Genomic DNA, 24,738 nt, shown 5'->3' with positions numbered 1-24,738 from the left:
AGGGAAATTGGAGGCCACATTGCTGTTGCACTTGAGCTACAGCCACCCTAGCAACAGGGAAACCACAAAATTTCATTGCCATGTGGAATCCAAGTCACTGTTAGAAGGAGGAGGAGGAGTTGGTTTTTATATGCCACTTTTCTGTACCCAAATGAGTCTCAAAGCGGCTTACAATTGCCTTCCCTTTCCTCTCCACAAAACAGACACCCCGTGAGGTAGGTAAGGCTGAGAGAGCCCTGATATTACTGCTTGGTCAGAACAGCTTTATCAGTGCTGTGACGAGTCCAAGGTCAACCAATTGGCTGCATGTGGAGGAGCAGGGAATCAAACCTGGCTCACCAGATCAGAAGTCTGCACTCCTAGCCACTATAGCAAGGTGGCTCTTTTAACCCATTTCACACCCATTTATCATTGTGCATTCGATAGTATGCATTCTCAGTACTGCTTCAAGATCTATAAACCCTTATTTCACAATACTTTCAATCTTTGCTTTGACCTGTTTATTTCAAAAAGCCTTACTGCTCTATCTAGTCATTCTATTGCTCTATAAAACCCTTCCTTAGAGCCCCCAGGGTGCTTGCTCCCCTCTGGCGTGGATGCTGGTTTCATTCATGTTGCTGACCCCCTCCCTCAACACACCCTACTTCTCCATCTGAGCAAGATAGGTAATCGTATAACACCTTGGCAGGAAGCCTGGGATGGCACTGGGTGAGGGGCATTCCCCTCACTTGGGAACCTTCAAGTTTTGGGCGGGAGAAAAGTATTGATAAGTGCTTACTGTTCTTGTATCGAACAGACTTGACTTCGAATGTTAAAGTGAACTGATCTGCTGCCAATTAAAGCTTTCTTCTTATAGAAGTTTAGGTTGTGAGTTTTGTCAGCGCTTGACAGTAATATCCATTCAGTGATGTTGTCCATGATGGATTCTTCACTGAGGGCCATTTAATGTTTATAACCCTACAAGTCTGATTAATGTCAAACATAAAGATAGCAATTTAATTGGCAATTAATGCAAGTTTATACTCTCATGGACCCTGTTTAATTCCTCTGATCAATGGATTCTTTGTTAGGAATATTGTCAAAGGCAAAAGCAAAAAGCAATGGAGATAAGGAGATCCCTGGAATAAAGCTCTTGCCATGGTGAAGGAAGTTAATAAGGAGCCAGATACGCTTAAGTTTGCCCATGACTACATATAAATAACCTCAGTCCATTCTTGAAAATACTGTCCACATCCATATGCTTTCAAACAAGCTAAAACAAATTGTTTGTCTAATCGATCAAAAGCCTTTTCTGCATCCCAAACCATAAATGTCCATTTTAAATATTGCAGCTTAACATAAGCAGACTAAACATCTTCCTTTACAATCCACGACAAGGTCCATCTGATAACTATTAGTGTACCTAAAAACTATGGAATTAAGTTCAGCAGCTAGACTAGAAGTTTACAACTTACAAGTGTAATTAAGCAGCATAATAAATAGGTAACAATCCATTGCCAGTTCATCAGTTATATATGCACAAGAAATTTCCAGAAAATAATGTTATAGGAAGTTTCCCTTCATCACAGATTTGATTTATAGCATTTGTAAATCCATCTTTAGACAATTTAAGGGATTTTTTACTGCATTAGCTGCTTCACGTAAGCAATTAGTTAATTTAAGTTAGGCCTATTTTCAAGCTTTATTCAAGGAAGACACTATTAACTTCTGAGGCTGGAACCCTGAACTATAAATATTTCTTGTAAGGTTTTATATCTTAAAGTAATTAGAGTAATCTTGTTTCTTTACAAACGTGTTTCTTACAATTAGCTTTCAATTAAATCTAGTTGTAAAGAACTTCTCACTTCATCCACCAAAATAAAAAGCTTCTGCTTCATAAATAACAAGTTCTTTCAGATCTTTTCAATAGCTAAAGCTTTCAACTCCCCTTAAACTCTCAATATATTAATTACATTCTGACTTACCAACCTGCACTATTGTTTCAAAAAATCTGATTCTAGCGTATAATCAATCCTAATTTTGTCTGTTTTTCCCCATATCTAAAGCATCACAAACACTTTAACAAAAGCTTTCCTAATCCTCTGGACTGTTAAAGAAGAAAGTGGTGTTTATCCTAAAATATTCACATAACATAGGAGTTCCCAAAATGGATAGTACCCCACTGGGGATAGTAGAAAGAACCAGGGGGTACAGTAAGGAATCTGAGGGCAGTAGGAGGGCAGCAATCTTAACTCCTCCTGCTGCAGCTATGTTTTCCTAGTTAGAGACATTCCAAGGTGGCTTCCCAATGCATGCCTTTGGGTAGTAGTGACCCTGGACTTCCTTGGACTACCCATTCCAATGCTGACCAGGGGCAACCTTGCTTAGCTTCCTGAACAAAATGACAGCTTCAGCAGGTGGGCTAGATGGGATCATATTCCTACTGAGCTCCTTCCCCTCTTCAGACTCTATCCTTCCCAGGCTCTAACAACCAGATCTCCAGGAATTTCTTAACCCACGGTTGGCAATGCTTCTCCAAAAGTCTCCATCTTTGAGAGGCTGGAAAAGATTTTTCCTGCTTGCTACTGACCAGGATATACATTTTTAGTGCTGTGAACCACCCTGTGGTGACCATACACAAGAGCGTGGTATAAAAATCTCAAAATAAAATAAAAGAAATAAAGTGATGTTTACAAATTACTTCTACAAACATATTTTTTCCAAAGAAAAAAATAGCCACTGTACAAAAAGAAGAAGAAGAAACAGCAGCATAGGCAATATAGTATGTTTTGAATTTGCAGTAGACCTAGCACCAGGAAATACATGTGTATTCAAATGGGAGGGGGGGGGAGAGGTACTAGGGATGTGGCCCTGGAGCCAAGTAGACAGCAGCCTGCAAAAGTTTGGGGACCACAGATCTATCATTTACTGGATTTTAGCACATAACAATTTGTCTCTTGGCAGATTATAATCCAACCTCCAAATCCAATCTTTCGACAATATACTTGGAATATTGTGGAAAATGGGTGTCCAGATGACAGGGATTTGTCAAGGTCTACTGTAAAGTACTGAGTAAAGATGGCAGCGGTGGTTGCAGCTTCTGGACGCTCTGTCTGATTTGAGCCAAGAATAGCACAGGCTCGCCAAAAGGATTTGAGAACAAGAAATTGGGAAGGAAACAAGGAAGGAAAATTGAAATTGACGATGGAGTGCTCCTGTTGTTTCTGAAGCTTAAACAGTGAGTGGTAACTACAGGAGAGGGGGAGCATGAGCGGAAGGACAGACTAGGGAGCTGCCTGCACACAGTGTACTTGCTGGGACACTGCTGTCACTGCAGAACACTGAACTGGGAAGCCGGAACAGGCATGTCGGTGCTGTGGATGATGAACTATCTTGTCAGTGATGGTTCCCTTTACTGTGACTCCGCACATTCTCTCTTGCCACCAACTCCCTTGGGGCCCCCCTTGGACACTGAAGAGTCTGAGTTCACACTTATCAACTGTAGAGCAATGCAACCCTGTTTCCCACTGGAAATGCCTGCGCACGAGAACCTCACCACCAAAAAACCCTCCGCAGCAGGAAAATCTTGTCCCCGTTTGTCATCAGTGCTATTTTTGGCCTTTGGGATACTGACCTGAGTTGGAGAGATGCCTCAGCAGCACTGACCAACTACTGGTGGCCTGCGGCAGTCTCTGGAGACACAGAGAAGAAATGAGAAGTGGAGGGTCTCCATAAAGTGGGTCCTCTCCTCTGTGGAGAACAATGAACTGCTCGGTGGCTGGGAGGTGCTGAAGAAGGCGATATCTGGTGGCATCCTGCAGGAACAGCAACTGATCTGGACTCTAAATTCCCTATTAACCAATTGAGGGGATCTGGGTCAGGATAGTAGTTAGTAATCCTAGGGCTGGTTTCCCTTGGGGACTGATGCTGGGAGTGCCTCTCAATTGAGAGGGATCTGAAGCTCATCCCCTTGGGATTGGGGGTATTTTAGTTCTGTATTACTTAGGTTACGGAGGGAGCAGAATTTATTGTGGATGGGGTGGTTTGGAAAGGGGTGGGCTGATTAGGGCATTTAGCTAACTAGGGCTAGCCAGAGTACAGTTGGGAATATGGCTAGTTCTTTAGCAGGGAGGGTGCCAAAGCAGGGGGAACTCAGAGGAGAAGCCCTAGTGGGGTAGGGGATCACAACAATTTTGGGCCAAGGGAGATATGGTGGTGGGAGGAGATTTGACAAGAGAAGTGCAGAGAGATATAGAGGTCTGATAGGCCCATGGCCATCAGGATCTCACAGCTAGGGTCTAGACACGCTGCCCTTCTAACCTCCATCCCATTCCTAGGATGGTGAGGGTGAAGGCTGGGGGGGAGGGGGAGCCATCACTGATCTCATGCAATGCCAGTTCAAGTCCTCCACCCTTCAAGACTATTTTGCAGGGCAGACATGGTGTCCATGACTGAGACCTAAACGCAAGAGGATGAGATAGTCACCCTGAAAGAACTGTCTTCATTTACGTACTTGGTCCATCACTCATGGCTCCAAAAAAGGGGTGGTGGCAATACTTATCTGGGAAGGGGTAGTATCCTTAATCAAACCGTCAGGGCATGGTGGTCTGTCCTTGGAACAACGTTATTTGTCACCAAATCTACCACTATCCCTGTGCCAAAGATCAAATCCTGGGTGTGGCTAGGCAGATGGGTGGTGCCAGCAACAAATTTCAAGAACCCCAGTTTCGCCATGGCCAGCACCAGGTCTGGGCAAAGTCCTAGGGATGGCAAGTTCGCACAAACATTGAAGTCCCCCAGAATCATAAGTCTGGGGATCTGCAATACCCAGGCAGCCGACACCTCCAGCAGGCCCTACAGAGCATCCAGGGGTACAGTGAGTGAACCTCTCCCCACCGCTATACCTCCCTTGTCCCAGAATTGTTGGTATTTTCCAAGGGCCCCGCCCCAAGTCCCCACTCCCATCCCTCTCTGTGATGACCCCATCAGCGATATATGCCTCCCACAGGGTCTACAGTAGTAGTTGGCATTAACTGATCACAGATAGGAGGATGCACTGTATGACTGGTCACTAATATTACTGACACTGTTAACTAGCAATTTCTCTAACCCTCAGCCTGGTCACTACTTACCCCGTTAACTAGCAATATCTATACCAAATAACAAAACTACTACCCTAAATCTCACAACCCTCTTCCCACCCAACACCATCTCCTTAGCCACCCACCCCACCCCTCACCCTCCCTTCACTAACTAGTAAGACCTAACTAACTGGGGCCAAGGGGATCAAGTTGGATCCCACCTGAAATCAAAGGCTCAACCCCACTCACACACCGGATCCTAACTGGGGTACCCTCACTCTATTTCCCCTCACTCTATTCTCCCCCTGCAATGTAATAAGGGGCCACTAATTCTCTAAGATCAAAAGCTAAGCCCAAAGCTCAGCAATCCAGAGAAGCAGGAAGAAAAGAGTGGGGGAAATCTCCTCTGCAGTTCCATCAAACGCCAGCAGATGGCAATCACCGCACAGTGTCCACATTCTCCAACCAAGCTAAGACAGACTCCGGAGGGGAAAACTCCACCCTCCTCCACTGGAAAATAGTTCATCTGGTTGAGAGGATCCTCCAGCAAATCTTCAGCCGTCGCAATGTGCAAGGGGGTGCCTGAACCATTCTACTTCTACCCCCAATCCGAAGCACCTGGCCCTGATGTTCCCCCTGCAGATGCCAACATCCACAAATCATTCTCCTCGCTCCTCTGGATGTCTGACACCTCCACATGCTCTGAGTCCCCAGTACAGCCCCACCCCCTGGCACAGCCACGCCCTGCTACAGTGGGCTACAGGAGAATAAACAGCGCACTGCTGGCCTCTCACGCCCGCAAACAGTCAGTGTGATTTTCATTCCAGCTGACTCTGGAATGGGAGGAATGGGAAGGCGACTGTAAGCCGCTTTGAGCCTCCTTCGGGTAGGGAAAAGCGGCATATAAGAACCAACTCTTCTTCTTCTTCTTCTCTCTACTGACCAGCAAAAAGGTAGCTTTTGTTCTCCCATGAGGGGAGACTCTTCTGCTTGGGGGGCATTATAGCGCGGGGAGAGGGAGTGTCACAGAATTCCTGTAGCCACATCACAGCCTGGCCTAGTCACGGCTCCCACCAGTCTCAGTACCCAGCTCAGTATTCCCCACCACCAGGGCTCCATATACAAGTCCACAGCTCATCTCCAATAAAGCGGGCCTCTAGCTCCAACTCTCTCTCTGCTCTCGTTTTCCATGGTCTTCCATTTTTTCATCCAGCTTCCCCTAGAAAGAGAAAGGTGTCCAGCTGTTCACCACAAAAATGGGGGGGGGGCAGAAACGTGGTCCCTGAACTCCAGGATTCACAAAAAATCCTAGAGGTCGGGCGGAACTCTAGGGTCTGGCATCCATCCTCCCTATCAACTCCCATGTGGTGTTCCACAGGGAGAGGTTCTCTCCCCCACACTATTCAACATCTTCATGTACCCCCTGGCCCAACTGTTCCAGAGTTATGGGCTGTCACCAATAAGTGGATGACACTCAGCTCTATCTCCTAAGGGATGGGTGCCCAGACTCCCCCCAGATACATTTGCCAAGTATTTCGAAGCTGTAGCTAGATGGCTAGAGTAGTCACCTGAATCTCAAACTCTCCAAAACAGAGGTCCTGTGGCTAGGCAAGAAGACGGCAGGTCAGGCATTGGCTGGGGTGGAACTCAACATCTCACCCCTGACCAGGAATCTTGGTATGATCCTGGTTGCCTCCCTTTCTATGAAGGCCCAGGTCACAGGAGTAGCCCACACAGTGTTCTTCCACCTGCGCCAATCGAGGCTACTAGCACCCTATCTGTCCTCAGATTGCTTTGCCACAGTTTTCCATGCAATCGTCACCTCCAGACTGGTCTTCTGTAACTCACTGTATGCTGGCCTACCCTTTCCCTGACACAAAAATTGCAGCTAGTACACCTTGGAGAGGCCATCTCCAACCTGTGCTAAAACAGCTGCATTGGTTCCCAGTTGCAGCGCATATCAAGTTCAAGGGTTTGGTATTATCCTTTAAGGCCATCCATAGTCTGGGCCCCACATCTCTCTGGAACCACCTACCTCCTTATGTCCCTTGAAAGATCCCTTTCCTGAGGAAGGGGTGCCTGTTCCTGGCCCCTACTTGGTGGAACGAGCTCCTGGTGGACCCTGATGGAATTGTCTCAGTTCTGTGCAAGGCTTGAAAATCAGAGCTCTTCTGCCAGGTCTTTGGTTGAGGGCCAGGCAAGTAAGATCTGGGCTCCTCCCTGAGTTAGCCAGAACATCTAGTTGCCTTGGCACCCACTGGAGATGTGTGAATTAATCTGTGAGGACAGGGGTGGGAGTCTGGTTGCTGCCTGCAGTGGATTTAACCAGGTTTTAATAGGGGTTGGATTTTAGGCTTTTAACGGGGGGAGGGATGTAAGATGATTTTTAGACTCTGATTTGCCACGAGTGTCAAGTCAGAGCGTCAAGATATAAATCGAAACATAAATCAAATAAATTTTAAAAATCAATATCAATTTATACTAACAAATTCATTCTTGGCATGAATATTTAGATACAAGAAACAGATCTATTCAAGAACTAGCAAGAAAGCCCATTGCAACCAGGAATACAATGGGCACTAGGACCCAGGGAACCCTGGGTTTCCCTCTCACAGCAGGAGCCATAGGAGGTAAGAAGGGCTCCTTCAGGGAAGCAAGGGTCATTTGCAGTTTGGGGCTTGTTTGCAGTTTGTCTCTGTCTGTCTCTCTCTCCCTCGCAGCAGGAGCCATAGCAAGTAATCAGGGGTCATTTGCGGTTTGGCAAGGCTCTCTGTGTCTCTCTAAGGTGTATGAGAGCAAAGTGGCTAGTGTCCAGGGAAGGAGGGTGGGAGCTGGAGAAGGAGGGCTAATCAGGTGCAGCTTCGCTGGCCGCACCCTGATTGGCCCTATTCCATCTCGGACAGCCAGGACACTCTCCACCCCCAGGGCTGTTTCACAAATATTAAGAGGAACAATGGATAAGGGTATGACAGATGCACATGAGGGGGAAAATTCAGTATTTTTCATATTTTTGGTGTATTTTCCACCAAAAATCTTCTGACGGCCAGTGTGTAACAGTTCTAGGAAATAGCTTATAAATGCGAAAGTTCTGAAATATTTACACCACAAACACATATATCTCAATGTCCAGGAAGTAATTCTATAAACATTGATGTGATGGTCTGTATATTATGGGGAAATGTGCCTGAGAAAAAACTTTGCCTCAGTAGTGATATAAAACTTCATGAAATGAGATATAGAGAATGTCAGGATGGTGATCCAGGGAAATCAGCATAGTATTTATCCTAATAACCTAAGAACAAATACTACTAAAATCTACAGGATTCTGCAATAACTTCTATGTAGCAGCAAGCTCTTGACTCTTTTTAAATATTATTTTAAATATTTATTATTACATTTTTATACTGCCCTCTCTTGCGGCTCAGGGCAGTTTACATTATAAATTCACAGTTCACAACTCCATTTAAATTTTGGTACAATACATTAAACTCATTAACTTGTAAATGTGTAAAACTTGTAAACATTTAAACTGTTACCAATATAACCATATAAAGCTGTTACTTGGTGTGGTGCCTGGACCTGGTCACCCTGTGTTGTATCAGGTGGCATATCTGGTGGGGGAGGGTTCTAGGGGGGGCCCAGTCAATGGTACTGACTCATTAGCCCCTATTAAAGCTTGGCGGAAGAGCTCTATTTTGTAGGCCATGCAGATCTGTGCTAGTTCCTGCAGGGCCCTGATCTCTTCTGGGACCTCATTCCACCAAGTGGGGCCCGGCTCCAGTTGAGGCTAGATGTGCTTCCTTGGGGGACAGGGATGAATTGTTGGAATTCTTTGACCATAGTGCACTCTAAGAGGCACTGGCAGAGAAGCGGTCCCTCAGGTACACTAGGCCCAGAACACATATGGCCTTGAAGACCTTAAGCCTAATCTGGGATTCAATCAGTAGCCAATGCAGCTGTTGAAGTACAGGCTGAATGTGGGTTCTCCAAGATGTTCCTGTAAAGACCCTGGTTGCTGCATTCTCTACCAGGGAGTTTCTAGATAAGGGATAAAGGTAGGCCTGAATAGAGCAAGTTATAGAAGTCCAGTCTAGGGGTGACCATCACATGGATTACTGTGGATAGGTGTTCTGGGGCCAGTTAGGGTGTTAGTAGCTCAACTTGATGCAGGTGGAAAAATACTAGCCTTGCTACTCTTGTGACCTGTTCCTCCATAGAGAGGGAGGTGTCAAAGATCACACCCAGGTTCCTGGCAGAGTGCACCACTGATAGCTGCACCCTATACAGGCTGTCCTGGATGGTTTCCTTTAAAATGAAAACCAAAAATAAAACAGAGTTTCCAAGCTTAACATAAAACATTCTATGCATTCTAGGATTCCAAGCAAGAAGGGTAGATCACTGCTGTTTACAATTTTTCCTAAAAAGCTATTTCCACATGTATGATAATATTTAAACTACTTATAAAAAAACCCTTTCCCCACAAATATGGGGTCAAAGCAGCTTACAATATAAAAACAATTAGTACTTTATATTAGAGTGGATATAAGTTGTTATATTTAAAGACCTGTCTTTTAAAATCCCCAGTATAACTATAGATGTTTTGTATTTTGCGGATTAACTTCCTGCCACGTGCCTGCAACACTGACGTAGCAAGGCAGCCATCCCTGATTGGCCAAGGCATCAGTTCAAAGACTTCCTGGTTCCCAGTTGCAAGACTTCCCTCCCAAGACTTATTTCTGCACCGTTTTAAAGTGACTGTGCTCCAGAAGCCCATACTTCTCTCGGCAGATAATTGCCTCTTGGATTTATTTCCCCTTCCTCCTCCTCTGACAGGTTTCTGTCTCCTATCCTCTCCCCCCCCACACACACATTCAGGAAAAGAAAGAGTTTCCTGAGGCGCTTGGTTCCCCTCCCCACTCAGAGCTTCCCCAATCAAGTGCAGAACACTTTATTTCAATTTGGGGGGAAGGAGGAAAACTCAGGTTCAAATCGACCTCAATTCAGGATCAACAACGGAAAAAAACAAAGTAAGTGCAGAATAAGCCCTAGTAGAGAAAAGTGGCATATAAAAACCAATTCTTCTAATGCTCAATCTAACCCCATCTGCAGATACTTAAATCTATGGATGGAGACATGAAGACAGAAATGACATATTTCTGCAAACCTGATACTAGGCTTGCAGAAAAATAACAACAGGTATTTACCCCCAAAGACAGGGACACAGCCTATATTTGTGCAGAGAATGCTCCTCTGCTACCCCCAGCAACATCCACCCGCATCATAGGAGGAAAAATGACCATTTGAGGCAGATAAGGCCAGTAGGGAAGACAGATGGAAGGGCAGGGTAGCAGGAAAAGTGGAGAGACAAGAGGGAAAATGCAAGCAGCACAGAGGGTAGGCGCAGGAGGATCCAGGCCCTGGTGGAGGTGACGGAACTGAGGACAAGTATGCGCTTGGACAGACGGACGCAGAGCAATGTGGATGGAGGAAACTGAGCAAATGATGTAGCAGAAGAATCTGTTTTTAGCCAGAGAAATTGTTCAGACCCATTTTAAGTTACCCGTGTTATCCTTTTTTTGTGTGCTCTAGCTGTGTTTTTGAATACTGGGTTTTAATAACCATAATTATGTTTTTATTATGTTTTATTTTGTAAGTGACCTCAGGCAGGTTTCCTAAATCAGCAGAACAGAAATTCTACAAATAAATGTGTGTATCTGAGTTCCATCGAATTGCAGTTGACTTCTGACAACCACAGTAAGTGACCTTCAAGACAAGCAAGAAGCACAAGTAGTTTGCCATTGCTTTCTTCTACAAAGTCTTTCATGATGGTCTTCCTTCCAGATACTGAGCTTGCTTAGCTTCCAAGATTGGACAAGACTGGACTATATAACGCTGCCTTCCCAAATATATAAACAATTACATAAATAAATATTAGCACAATAATTGTGACAACAGCTTAATAAGATAAGACAACATTATTGTCCCCATAATGCAGCTGACTGTCTGACATTTATCGAGGCCTGGGTAGGGCCATAAAAGTTTATGGCTAAGATTAGACTTGATGGTGACTTCCCAGATCACAACTCACAGCAACATCCCACGAATATCTACTCAGAATTCTACTCAAATCTACCAAATGAGGCCTGCTATCAGGAAAGTGCTCGTAGGACTGCCATATGAGTCTCAGTCACAAGCACAGATTAGTGAAAAATGCTAAAAGACTCTCCCCAGCACTGCCTCCCTCTCACTTTGATACAGTGGTCCCCAACCCCCGATCTGGAGACCGGTACCGGTCTGTGGATCATTTGGTACTGGGCCGAGTCTCCTCGTCGTCCTCCTCCCCGGCTGCTGCCTCGGGGGCTGCCCTGCCACTCTGCCGCCGGCTCATATTTGGTGCTCTCCAGCGGCTGCCATGGCTGGGGCACAGATGCTGCTGGCAGCACCCCCCAGCATGCGGTGGGAAGTCAGAGGCACTGGCGGGAAAGCAAGTGGAGCAGGGGCTCAGGTGGGGGCGGTGATGTCCCTCGGCAAAAGACTACCCCCCCCCCAAGGCCTCAGTAAAATTGTCAAGCATTGACCGGTCCCCGGTGATAAAAAGGCTGGGACACTGCCTTGATACACAGTTCCAGAAAGAGATAACAAAGTTTGCCTAACAAACTTAACCATCTTTGGTAGCAAAAGCTTACCAAAGTTTCTTATTCTGTTAATCATTCTTTATTACACAAAAAAAGAAGTCCTGGATATTTTAAGGGAAAAAAAAAATAACAGTAAAAACTAAAAAACATGAAGACCCTAAACTGATTTATGTAAGATTTGATTTCATCAGCTACATCAGCCTTTCTCAACTTTTTTACCATTGAGAAACCCCTAAAACATTCTTCAGGCATGAAAACCCCCAGAAGTGGCACAATTGTATAGAATATGATTGGGAATCATAGTCGTTTACATGGCCACCTGGGGCCCCTCTCTTGCCCACCCACTCCGGGCCCATCATTGGCCATGAAGAGTTGACATGACCATATATGGTCACATCACCCAATAAATGTTTAACAAATGTTTTTTTTTTTATTTTAAAAATAATTAATTCCCACCCATTCAGGAAACCCTTCCAGGGTCCTCAAGAAACCCCAGAGTTTCACAAAATCTTGGCTGAGAAAGCCTGAGCTACAGAAACAAAATCTGCTATCCACATCATTATATATGTATGTTTACCTTCCAAAAGCATTATGATCTTTTGTGCCAGCGTAGTATAGTGGCTAGAGTATCAGAATAGGATTTGGAAAACTCACGCTTGAAATCCCACTCTTCCATAGATGGCTGTTGGTGACTTTGGGCCGATCACAGTTTCTCAGCCTAACTTGAAGACTCTATGCATCAAGCACACAGAAACAATTTCTGGCCCATTAGATCAGTCGTACTAATGACACTTTGCAAAACACTAGTGGCATTCTAACTTCATGTTCAGCCTGGAGAAAAGGAGGTTGAGAGGGGACATGATAGCCCTCTTTAAGTATTTGAAAGGTTGTCACTTGGAGGAGGGCAGGATGCTGTTTCTGTTGGCTGCAGAGGAGAGGACACGCAGTAATGGGTTTAAACTTCAAGTACAACGATATAGGCTAGATATCAGGAAAAAGTTTTTCACAGTCAGAGTAGTTCAGCAGTGGAATAGGCTGCCTAAGGAGGTGGTGAGCTCCCCCTCACTGGAAGTCTTCAAGCAAAGGTTGGATACACACTTTTCTTGGATGCTTTAGGATGCTTAGGGCTAATCCTGCGTCGAGCAGGGGGTTGGACTAGATGGCCTGTATGGCCCCTTCCAACTCTATGATTCTATGATTCACAGCTGCTTTGGTTGTTCAAGGATGTTGAGGGTATGGAAGAGTCCATCCTTGAATCTGACATTAATACATTTATTATGTTCCATTACAAAAAAATAATCTATATGAAATTACTAAGAAACTAACTTTAGCTTCCATTGATATCTGACTTAATTCTGTGTGAGACTGCATTGCTGGAATTCAAGGAGGTTCATAGACTTTGCGGCACACAAGGAAGAAAAGGATGAGAAATCCCCATCCACGCACATTATACAACTGAGTGAAATGACACAATTCTGGTTTATATTACCAACTTTCTGCTCACTTGGCCCTGCAGAAGTCTAGCATGACACTTCTGTGACCCTATTATCTAAAGTAGATTCAAGTGGGTAGCTGTGTCACAGTATCCTAATTATGCCAACTTATGCCATATGATAATTCTTTACTAAAACAGCTAATCCTTTTGAGTTCAGTTGTAGTTCACAAAATCTTTGGAGAAATAAAACTGTCCATGTTAGTAATTAATGGCAGACACTTTCCCAGTTGTGAAAAGAAATAATTAAAAGAGACTAGTTGCTTGCCCCATCCATATCCACCCAAATATGGATGCATCACTGCAAGTAACAAGCCGTGCTGGCAAGTTATCTTGCCCTGAGACCAGAAAGTTAAATTCAAAATTACATTACATATTACTAACATCACACTACAGTCACACTGTCCCAAATAAAATAAAATAATAAGAGAGGATTGTAAAGAATGTGGATATAAGAGTTGAAGGAGATTAACATGCATAGTGATAAAAAAACCTATGTCCTTGTTGAATCCAGGGTATGCCATTGTTTCGAGTGTTGTAATGACTTGCCTTTCTGCAATCTCCCTTTCTAGTCTGTTCTTGAATTTCCTTTGCAATAAAATAGCTACTTTGAGGTTCCTTATTGAATGTCCTGGAAGGTTGAAGTTTTCCCCTACAGGTTTTTCAGTCCTATGATTTCTGATGTCAGACTTATGTCCATTAACTCTTTGGCAGAGCATTTGACTTATTTGCCCTATGTAGAGGAGAGAGGGGCATTGTTGGCATTTAATAGCATGTACAATGTTAGAAGATGAGCAATTGAATAAGCCTTTGATGGTGTAGGTGATGTTGTTAGGTCCAGTGATTGTGTTATGGCAGCAAAGTTGGCATCTGGGTTTGTTGTAAGCTCTAGTACCAGTGTCTACATAACTAGGAGCATTGATGGCATGGGATCTTAGAACAAACTACCAATGCCATCGATGCTCCTAGTTACGTTCGTGATACCACAGACTTTCTGAGGAAAATACAATCCTTGAAAAACCTTCCAGACAATACTATTTTAGCCACCATGGGTGTGGAATCCCTGTATACTAACGTCCCCACACAAAGATGGATTACAAGCCATTAGGAAAACAATTTCTAACAACACCACAGCTGACTCGGCCATTTTGTTCTCACCCATAACAACTTCAGATTTGGTGACAACTTGCTCCTTCAGATCAATGGTACAGACATGGGCACCCACATGGCCCCTCAATATGCCAACTTCTTCATGGCAGACCTGGAGCAATGTTTCCTAAATGCTCACCCACCCACACCTCTCTTATACCTGCTATTCAGTGATGACATTTTTATCATCTGGACACATGGTAAAGAAGCCCTGGACACTTTCCACCAAGCATACAATGGCTTTCATCCTACCATCAACCCGACAATGAACCAAACTACATAAAAAATACATTTTCTGGGCACTACTATAAAACAAACAATGGATGCCTAGAAACAACATGCCTCTAGCTAACATCCAAAACATACCTAACGATCCATTGTATAAAGCCAGGCTCTACGCTATAACTACATCTGCTCCAATCCCACAGAGATTCCCATCTGAAGGATCTACAACAAACCTTCTTGGAATTCAAGTACCCACCCAATGAGATCAAGAAACAGATAAGCCAGAAGGATACCAAGAGAAAACCATGCACATAGAAGTTAAACCCTTGAATAAATCTTTGTTGGTCTTAAAAGGTGCTACTGGACTCAATTTTGTCCTGTTATCTGAGGTTTGTAGCCAAATGAATAGGAATCTTCTCATTTAGCTCCAATCCTTATTGCAGGATCACTCCATAGCACTTTGATGCTAAAAGTAGTGTTCTGGATTCTCATTGTTTCTGAGCACAATGCAAAATGCTGTTTCTGAACCTTAACATTCTAAACAGCATGAGGTAAGTGTATATGAGGAACTTCCTCCTCCCATATTGTCCAGTCCAGCAGCTAAGAGCTTCCTCATAAACTCTTCTCTCAACAGGCTCACCATGGGTGATTTTGCACAGCAGCAGCCACAACTGGCCACTGCCAGTATACTGCTGCAGAGCTGCATGCTCCACAGCTTTCTGTGTCCTAGCAGGGGACACATTTCAGCAGGGTACCTGGTGTCCTGCTGAAATGTGTTTCCCCAGTAAACAATACAGTGGCAACGTGGTTCCGCTACTCAGGAGGGAAGCCACAGGGGGGTTATTTTGCAGGAAGATGGGTCTGCATGGGACACAATCCCATCTTCCTGCAAAATAAAAACAAATGTCCCAGTCCACTCTGCGGTGTGATGAAGCACCATGAAACCAACCGGGGCATTTTTTGCCCCCTCTGGGCCACCATAGGGTAGGGAGAACCCAGACCTGTTGGCCCCCACAGCGGGCTAAGGGAAAATGGAAGTATCTGGGTTCCCTGAGCCGGGGGCAACTGAGGGTCTGATCTGCGGCAGGCCCAGGCGGAGGGCCTGCTTGGCGATTGCGTCATATAGAAATAGAGATTAGCCCCTCATCTATGGAATGGCCTCCCCCTGGCTACTGTGCAACCCTCTTTCTGGTGCCAAGCCAGAACTTTTCTGTTTACTCAGATTTTTAATTAAGAAGTGAATCTTTAAACCCCATTTAAAAACTACTTTTAGCTTGAAAACGGTCAAATTCATTTTAAGATTTATGCTCATGCTGGGTTTTACATACTAGGTTTTAAGATTTATTTATTTTCACTTCATTTATATTCTAACTTTCTCCCCAGTGCACAGTCAACATGAATTACATCCTTCTCTGTTCCATTTTATCCCTACAACAATCCTGAGAGGAAGGTAATGCTGATTTTTTTAAGCTGCTGCAGACAGCTTCCCATAAAGGTGGCATACATTTTTATCAGTAAATAAATACTTCTCCCTCCCTAAGCATGTAGCAGAGCTTGGGGGAAAAGGCAAACTGGGATTTGTGAATGCATAATTCATGGCATCCCAAATTCCTAATATTCCAACATACTGGAACATATAAAATTCTAGGAACCTAAAGAGTGGGAGGTGGACAAATAGGAAGCACTTCCTTTTCAAATGCAATTACTGCCAGGAGTCCCTGCCAAGATCTATTCAGCCTGGAGATGGTCAAATCCTAGCTACCTAGTTTGGTAGAAAAGACACTAGGGCTGGAGAATTCATGCTCATTGTGTACATTCCCCTAACTCCAATCTCCCCTTTCAGGATACTACATGCTCAGATAGGCTTATTTCACCTCCTTTGTTTCCCTTAACTAGTGCTCAGCTGCACTAAAAATACTGTGGCTTCAGATGGCAAATGGGAGGGGGTCTTACACGTACTTTTCTGCACACTTCAAGAGTTCCTCAATTACTCATAACACTGTCATTTCTGGGTGTCCTTAGTTTACTAACTTACAGACAGGCACAGATTCATCCAGTTTGCTTTTAGACAGCGTGAGCTACTTCACTGAGAACTGGTAAAATGAATTGAATGCTTCAAACTTTTAATTTAACTTCCAAAAATATTTAAACCACAATCTGCTTCGAAATACTAAAAAGCAGCAACTTGCTCATATTTCAAGATATTTTCCACTGGGACTGTTGAAATGCCAACAAAAAAATCGCTATTTTTATCTTCAAAAAGAAATTCCTGCTCTCAATTATCAGGACTCCTCATCATTTTAGTTAGTTCCATTCTGCACAGTGACAATGGGTTGGATCTGGTGATCCACAGGCACAAGGATTACACAACATTCCTTTGTTCTTTTTCCGACAGCAATCCTTTCCAAGGCACACAGCTATTAGTACATTAGTACCCATAACTCCATGATTTGTCTTGGGGTTAGAAGGGATTGCTGGGGGAGGGAAATAAAGGAAAGTCAGTACCTTCCAGTGGCAGATCTAGGATTCAACCGAGCAGCACTATAATATCTGTCAAAAGCGTAGAGGTTAACCAATCTAGATTTCAGTTCTTCCATTACATAATTAATAAAAGAAGGTTGTTTGTTTGTTTTAAAAAAGGATGATTACATGTTTGTTTAACCCTATATTTTACAGAAACTGGAAATGAAACATGGTCTAATCCACAATCTATGTTAATTGTTTCAAATACCTGCAATACCTAGAGAAACTGTTTTTTTTTTAAAGACTGATGATAATAATCAGATGATGGACAAGAAAATAACATAAGAGAATTTCTAGCTCCCATTCCCTTTTCTCTTTATAGGCACACTATAGAAAACTCTCACTCTGGCCTATTTCAGAACTTACTTAAATGGGCTAAAAAACAGAACAAACTTTGAATACTGTACATGTACTGGACAATTCACGCTATTAAGTTATGTAGCAAGTTATGTAGCTATTATGTAGCAAGTTACTGAGAAGAAGGAATACAGTTACAGAATTCAGTGTGCTTATTTATATATGTAGCATTGAACACTCTGCTCTCTTCTTAAGTATACTGTATATAAAACAGTTCCAAGATTAAAATCTTCTTGCTACTTATTAATATTCTATCTTCTATAAAGTGATAAAAAACAAAATCACAGTAAAAAATTAAAGCTCTTATTCTTGAAGTAGAATATATTTTGTTTTATTTAACACTTACCCCTTTTCTGAACCCAACCTTCTTTCACAATTGTAACATCGCTCATGATGGCTTCACACTGACCCGGCAACTCAGAGAAACAGTATGTTGCAGTTATCAGGGTTTCAGTTCTCTTCAGAATCTAGAGACAAATCAACCTACAAGCATAAATAAACAAAAATTACCTCTCTTCATGTGTTCTCTTCCCTGACATTCAGTTCCCCAACTCTCAAAATACTAATTTTAAAAATTAAAAGTAATGTGGACACGAATACTTTAGTTTTGTCATAGGTTTCAACAACAAACTAAGCTGAGCCTTGGAATTACTTGCCAATGTTGAGGAAATCAGTATATAAATATGACAGATATATTGCTGCACACATACCTTTGATTGCTGAGCAAAACTGGACTGATCCACAAGTACAATCAGTTTCCTGTGAAAACCACAAAATGTAAAACCCTTTTAACTGATTCAAAAAACACTCTTAAAGGGGGGGGGGGGCTGGCAAACTGGATTAGAGATATAGCTGATTATTCCTTGAGAGACAGGATGGTTGCCCCAGCTTTGAAACAAGCTGTGATACACCCATGTCTCGAGAAGGCTAACCAGGGCAAAGTCTGCACTTACTTTCTTTATTCCATTGTCAATCCCGTTGAATTCAAATCGCTTTGAATTCGGGTCTTCCTCTTCCCCACCCCCCATTGAAACAGGAAAGTCTTCTGCACGTGGTTAGGGTAGTTCAGAAGGGGGGGGGAGCCAAGCCTCTTTCTTTCTTTTCTTGAAGGGGGGGAGAGGATCCAGGCAGGGAGCCTCTTTCTTTTCTTGGAGGGTGAGGCAGAAGATCGAAAAAGGCAGAGGACGGAAGAAAAATCCAGGACCGACAGAAGTTGAGAGAAATTAGGGGCTTCTCCTTTAAGGCAAGCGTGTCACATGACCAGGTGTGGCCTATCAGAGGTTCTCTACCATGGAGCTTGGTTTCCCAATCCAGGTTTTAAACTATATTGAGAATTAAAAGCACTCCAAGATATTGCACAATAAAGGTAGGGTCACTGCAGATCAATCCTTCTTGCTGCAGAAGGAAAATTTAAATCGCCCCAAATCCAAATGGAAATCGCATTCTTTGTAGAGGGCAGTGACTGAATCGACCTGGGATTGGAATAAAAGCTCTGTGCAGTTTACACCCAGGACTCAGGAATTACATTCAAATGTTCCATTCTTGAGCAAGGAAACTGAACAGATGGTAGCTGGATAACTTCAATCATTTCTGGAGGAGACCAGGGAACTGTTTTAGAGATCCTTTCCAATGTGGGTCTAGACCTGGTTGTCGAACTGAAATAGTTTTGGCCACTCCAGGGGATTTGTGCTAGAGCGGGGGTTATCAACCCCCAGTCCCCACGGTACAGGGCCGCTGCCAGCTGCGCCTGCCTCCCCCCCCCCCCCCACAGCGAGAAGGAAGGGAAGAGGCAGGTGCAGCCGCCAGCACGCCAGCAACTCAAACGTGCATCCCAGACTGGGATTGAGAGGCACCATTCTGTAGAACTTGCAGTCCTACCTAGAGAGTATTTTTCAGAAAGGCCCATTATGCACGGAGTGGAAGGTCCGCATTCGGGGTGGAATTGCGGCTATAATCACCAATTATGCACACTGCAGGCAGCAACAGAGTCAACGTATGCCGCTGAAAAAGCCGCATTCGCGAGATGTGGTAGAAAGTGGAGCTTCCCAGGACCAGGGCGCAACCAGAAGCGGCTCCAGATTAGCCGCGTGCATAATCGGATACTCTGGGTTTTGCTGCCATTGCATTCCGTCCAGTGTGTAAGCGGTTTGCTTCAGTTCTTCCTCCTCTGCGTTCTCCATTCCGCCGTTTCAGCGGCTGTGCATAATAGGCCAAAGTGATGCTAGGGCACTGCCGCTTAGCCTCTTGGCCTCTGGCCTGTGGGGTCCTAGACTGTTCTTTTTGTTCCCAATGCTTTTTAGTGTCTACATGAATGTATTGGGTAAGGTCACCTGGAGATTTCAGCTGGGCTGTTACCAATACATGAATGATATCTGGCTCTTTCTCCTACTTCCATCTCACCACTGGGAGGCTGCAGACACCCTGAACTGATGTCTGTAGGCAGCTTTGGAGTGGATGCTGGCTAATAAACTGAAGCCTACTGCCAGCAAGATAAAAGAGCAACTAGTGAATGGAACATCTGACCCAGGATCTAAGATGCCATCCATTCCAGAAGGAAGGTACACTCTTCTTAAAGGGACAGGTCTGTAGTCCATGTGCATTCAGGCCTACTGTTGCCTTTTCTAGGACAGGAAAGATCTGGCCATAGTGTTACATGGACTGGTTACATCTAGATTAGATTACTGCAATGTGCTTTATAGGTCTGCTCCTGAAAGGTGTTTCAATGCTGCAATTGGTATAGAATGTTGCAGCCAGGATGTTAACTGTAGCAGGCCAATGGGAACATATCATCTCAGTCTTGCCCATCTACACTGACTTCTAATTTGTTTCTAGTCACAAGTCAAGGTGAATAGGTTGTTAATTTCAATGAGGATGACCACTTGCCCACCTAGACCCCTATCCCTCATGGCTTCCAAAAACAGGCAAAGAGAGGATGAGGTCTCTGCTGCACTTAATAAGCCTGTCTCTGGCTTCAGGGACATTCCCAGGGAGCCTAAAGGAGGCAGTGGTTTGGCCCCTGTTGAAGAAATCATCATTGGATTCACAGGATGCTATCAGCTACCACCCCATCTCACATGTAGCATTTCTGTGGAAGGTGGCTGAGCAGATGGCAGTGAACCAATTAAAAACATATCTAGATGAAGCTTCAGTTCTGGACCCATTCCGGTCTGGTTTCTGACCTGGTCATAGGGTGGAGATGGCACTGGACGCTCTGACAGATTGATCTCCAAAGGTAGCTAAGCCATGGCAGATGGTCACTGCACATACTATTAGATCTTATGGCAGCATTCAGTGTAGTAGATCATAAGCTTCTGTCCCACTGCCTCACTAACACAGGGATATAGGAGCCAGCTTTGCAAAGGTTTGTCTCTTTTCTCCAGGTCAACAGAGAGTTGTTATTGGGGAAGAGCAGTCATGCCGCTGAAAACTTCAGTGGAGCACCACATGGCCCAATTTTTTCCTCGTTATTATTCAACATCTTCATGTACCCTCTAGCACAGCTTGTTTGGGGATATGGGATAGGGTGTCACCAGTATGTGGACAACACTCAGCTCTATCTGTTCATGAGCAGTTAGTTGAACACCCTACCTGAATCCTTGGCCAGGTGTCTGGGAGGATGACAGAGTGGCTCCAACAAAGCTGTGTGAAGCAAAATCCCTTGAAGACAAAGGTCCTCTGGATGGGGCACAGATGAAAGCAGCATACACTATCCGGACCATGAAAGTGAGCTTCAACACCTCCCTTACTACGGAAGTGAAGATCACAAGGGTAACTTGGCAGGCATTCTTCCATCTATACCAGGCAAAGCTACTAGTGACCTATCTGGATCCAGAACACATAGCCACAGTGATCCATGCAATGGTCACCTTCAGGCTAGACTCCTATAACTCAATCTACATGAGACTTCCCCTGACCTTGATCTGGAAACTACTGCTGTCTGGGTCCTCATGAGGATCCTATGGAAAGCGCATAGTCAGACTGCTCTTCAGCAGTCTGTTGCGAACCTCTGTCCATAGTTCTTAAGGCACTCTGTCTAGCCAGATCTAATTCCTTAAATCTATTTGTCACTTCTACCGTATATTCATCAGGGACATGATTTAGTTCATACCCGATTCTCAAGCATTCCAAAATCCAAGTGTGGAAACCTGGAAATTGAGAATCTCACCCATTACGTTTTTAAATGTCCACTATATGATAAGCCAAGGAACACGTTTATTTTAAGGTTAATTCTGGATGTACTCATGAAGTCTGAGCAGGACAAATTGATATTTTATTGTCCTGTTTTAAGATTGTACTTGTCCTGTTTTAAGATTGCTTTTGATATTCGATATCTAAAAATCTATATCAAAAACACATCTGCTGTTGATAGCATATACATCACATCCAGACAGAAACCCAAAGTTTTAATTTTGTGTTCAGTATAGACTATGCAACTGGAAGACTTGGATTCCATGAGTATTTGGAAAATAAAACTAGAAATATGAGGATTAAAATGCTATTGTAGTCATTATTTAATGGTTATAAGCCATGCTTTGGTTGCAAATAACCTTTGTCCAGCTTCTAAACACAGAGCAATATATGGTACACAATTAAGCATATTGAAAATTTTACCCAGGAATCTAAATTGAATACATTCCAATGAACTGTCGACTTTATTAATTATCCTGCTCTCATATCTCCCTCCAGCTTGTTTATCAGGAGTGAATCCATTTTCTCTCACTTTATCAGTTTGAGTACTGGTTTGGATGTACTCTCCTATTGATCCAGCAGTCTCACAGTGGGTCCTTATGCAGCTGGTCAAGAAGCCATTCACACTACTGGCTACTTGTGATTTAAGACTCTCTTGTAAGATAGCCTTTCTGCTAGCTCTGTGTTCTGCACACCGAGCCTCAACTAACAGCATTACTGGTGATCCACCCTTCCTTGATTGCCACCAGAACAAGGTCACATCTCTTTCCTGTCTAAAGTTATATTACATTTTATATACAAGTTATGCTCTTACCTACCTTTTTCCATTCCCCCATGAATGATGAAGAAAGTAAAGGACTTTAAATTCCCTCAATGACTGAAGGACACTGACCTTTTATATCAACTGCATTTTTCCATGTCTAAGTCTTTACAGCATATGTTAGTGGTCATAAGAGATGACTATGTCTTCTCAAAAATTTAGCTGCTAGATTTCACAAACTACTGAACTTTGCTACCAGTTGGCATACAAACCACCACCTCCTTGGCCTAAAACACTCTTGCCAGGTTTGTAGAAGGCTCTATGCTTTTGCAAAAGAGATCTCAATCCCTGATTGGTTACATGGGCACAGCCCACAACCTTTGTGAAGTGTTATGTGCTCCCAATGTGGGGCTGCACAACAAGGCTGAAAATGAACCATTGTTCTTCAAGTCGGCATTGCTCATTCATACATTCTGTACTTTCCCCAGTAACTTTTAAGGCTGTGTCCCTGGCTCCTGAGATGTACATTTGGCCTTAACCAGGGCCAGGGCCTTTTCAGTCCTGGCCCCAACCTGGTGGAATGAGCTATGGGCCCTTCAGGAGCTTGGACAGTTCAGAAGGACCTTCAAGACAGAGCTCTTCTGCCTATCATTTGGTTGAGACCAATGAACAGTAGTCTAACACTGAGCTGGTCCCCTCCTATGAGAGCCCACATAAGCCTTCCCCTGGAACAGGAACAGGATCTGCAAGTACAGTTCAAGTGCTGGCGTATAATGGAACTGAAATGCACTTTATTAATTGTTTTAAATATTTTAATAATTAAATGTCAGATATTTCACATTGTTGTGAACTGCCCCGAGCCAGCGTGCCAATAATTATATATATAAAAAAACATGGACAGAACTGAGTGGGACAGGCATAGATCCTCCCCTCTGAGCATGTGCAGTGTATCTTCACACCACAAATCTTATAGCTGTAAAAGTTTCTGAGATCACCTTCTGTGCAGAAGCAGAACCCATCAGTGTGAACATTTGAAGAGCAATGGTTACAGGTAAGCAGTCTGATTTTACTTGACAGTTCCACTACCTTAGGCAGCACCAGGACAATTTTTTCACTGCTTAGGGTAATAGGATGAGTGATCTGTAGCCCTTCATACATGTCAACTCCCCATGAATTCTGAATAATCTCTTAGAGCACTTGCTATGAGAGATGAACAAGAAAGAGGAGGACTCCCATTCTGCAGTCACTCCACTGATTCCTGATCAGTTACCAGGCTCAAGTCAAGATACTGGTTATCACATACAAATTTGTTCATTAACTTGGTCCCTCATATGTGCAAGACCCATGGCAGCTTTGCTAATCTGAGTATGTTTTTTTTAATGGTATCACCCTATAAATGGGCAAAATCAACCAACTGCCTTTACAAATGCATTTTCTGTTGTGGCCCCCACCTTATGTAATGGCCTGCCTGATGAGGTTTGGAAGGCTCCTGCCATTTCATAAACTATGCAAAACAGAATTTATTTAGGTAGCGAGATTTTACATAGGCAATACAGGTGTAATGTAATGAAATGATTCAGAAAGTTGCTGTGAACTATTGTATATACAGTATAGTTTATAGTAGGGGTTCTCAAAGGGAACAGTATGCACACACATACCCCAGAGGCGGTGGAAGGATTCAGGGGGCAGTGAGGAATTTGGAGACTATAGGAGGGCAGCAGTCTGACTCTTCCTGATGCAGCTGTATCTTCCTAACAAGAGACATTCCAAGTTGGCTTGCCACTGCCTGTCTCTGAGTAGTAGCGACCCTGGACTTCCTTGGTGGTCTCCCATCCCAGTGCTGATCAGATCAACCCTGCTTAGCTTCCCAAAGAAAACAACAGCCTCAAAAAGTGGGCTGAATGGGATCATACTCCTCTTGCGTTCCTTCCCCTCCTCAAACTCTGTCCTTCCTAGGTTCTATCCCAGATCTCTGGTAATTTCTCAACCCAGGGTTGACAGCCTTTCCCCAAAAGTTTCCATCTTTGGAAGACTGAAAAAGTTTTCTCTTGCTTGCTCTTGGCCATGGGATTTTCCATTGTTTGCTTTCTCTTTTTCTGACGTTCTTTCCCCATTGGTCTTTCTCCCTAATGAGGACACAAAGTAGGATTTTAATCACTGTTTTTAATTTTTTACTCTTCATTGACTGCTGAAAGGATGTATAATTTTGAGCACTGTGAATCGCCTTTACTATAATCTGTTAAACTGAGTCAGGCACTGACTTTTTTAATAATCAGGGCGCTAGAAGCAGTTAAACAGCAGGATCTTACTTGTAGTGTACATATTCTTTGCTGCCAACTCAGGGAAGCA

At 43.7% G+C, this 24,738-nt stretch overlaps 1 protein-coding gene across 7 annotated transcripts in view; it reads right to left on the bottom strand.

Moving 5' to 3' along the window:
- The window catches only part of AKT3 (AKT serine/threonine kinase 3), a 221,104-nt gene that overhangs the window by 180,755 nt on the left and 15,611 nt on the right, over positions 1 to 24,738 (bottom strand). For all 7 annotated transcript variants that reach the window (XM_077344810.1, XM_077344802.1, XM_077344821.1 and 4 more), the window contains exon 3: positions 17,788 to 17,924. In XM_077344810.1, the coding sequence (XP_077200925.1) occupies positions 17,788 to 17,833 (46 nt within the window). In that variant the 5' untranslated portion in view covers positions 17,834 to 17,924. The remainder of the gene's footprint in view (positions 1 to 17,787; positions 17,925 to 24,738) is intronic.

The sequence above is a fragment of the Paroedura picta genome, chromosome 1 (assembly GCF_049243985.1).
Source record: "Paroedura picta isolate Pp20150507F chromosome 1, Ppicta_v3.0, whole genome shotgun sequence".
Lineage (NCBI taxonomy): Eukaryota > Metazoa > Chordata > Lepidosauria > Squamata > Gekkonidae > Paroedura > Paroedura picta.
This window is presented reverse-complemented; position numbering and strand designations above follow the sequence as displayed.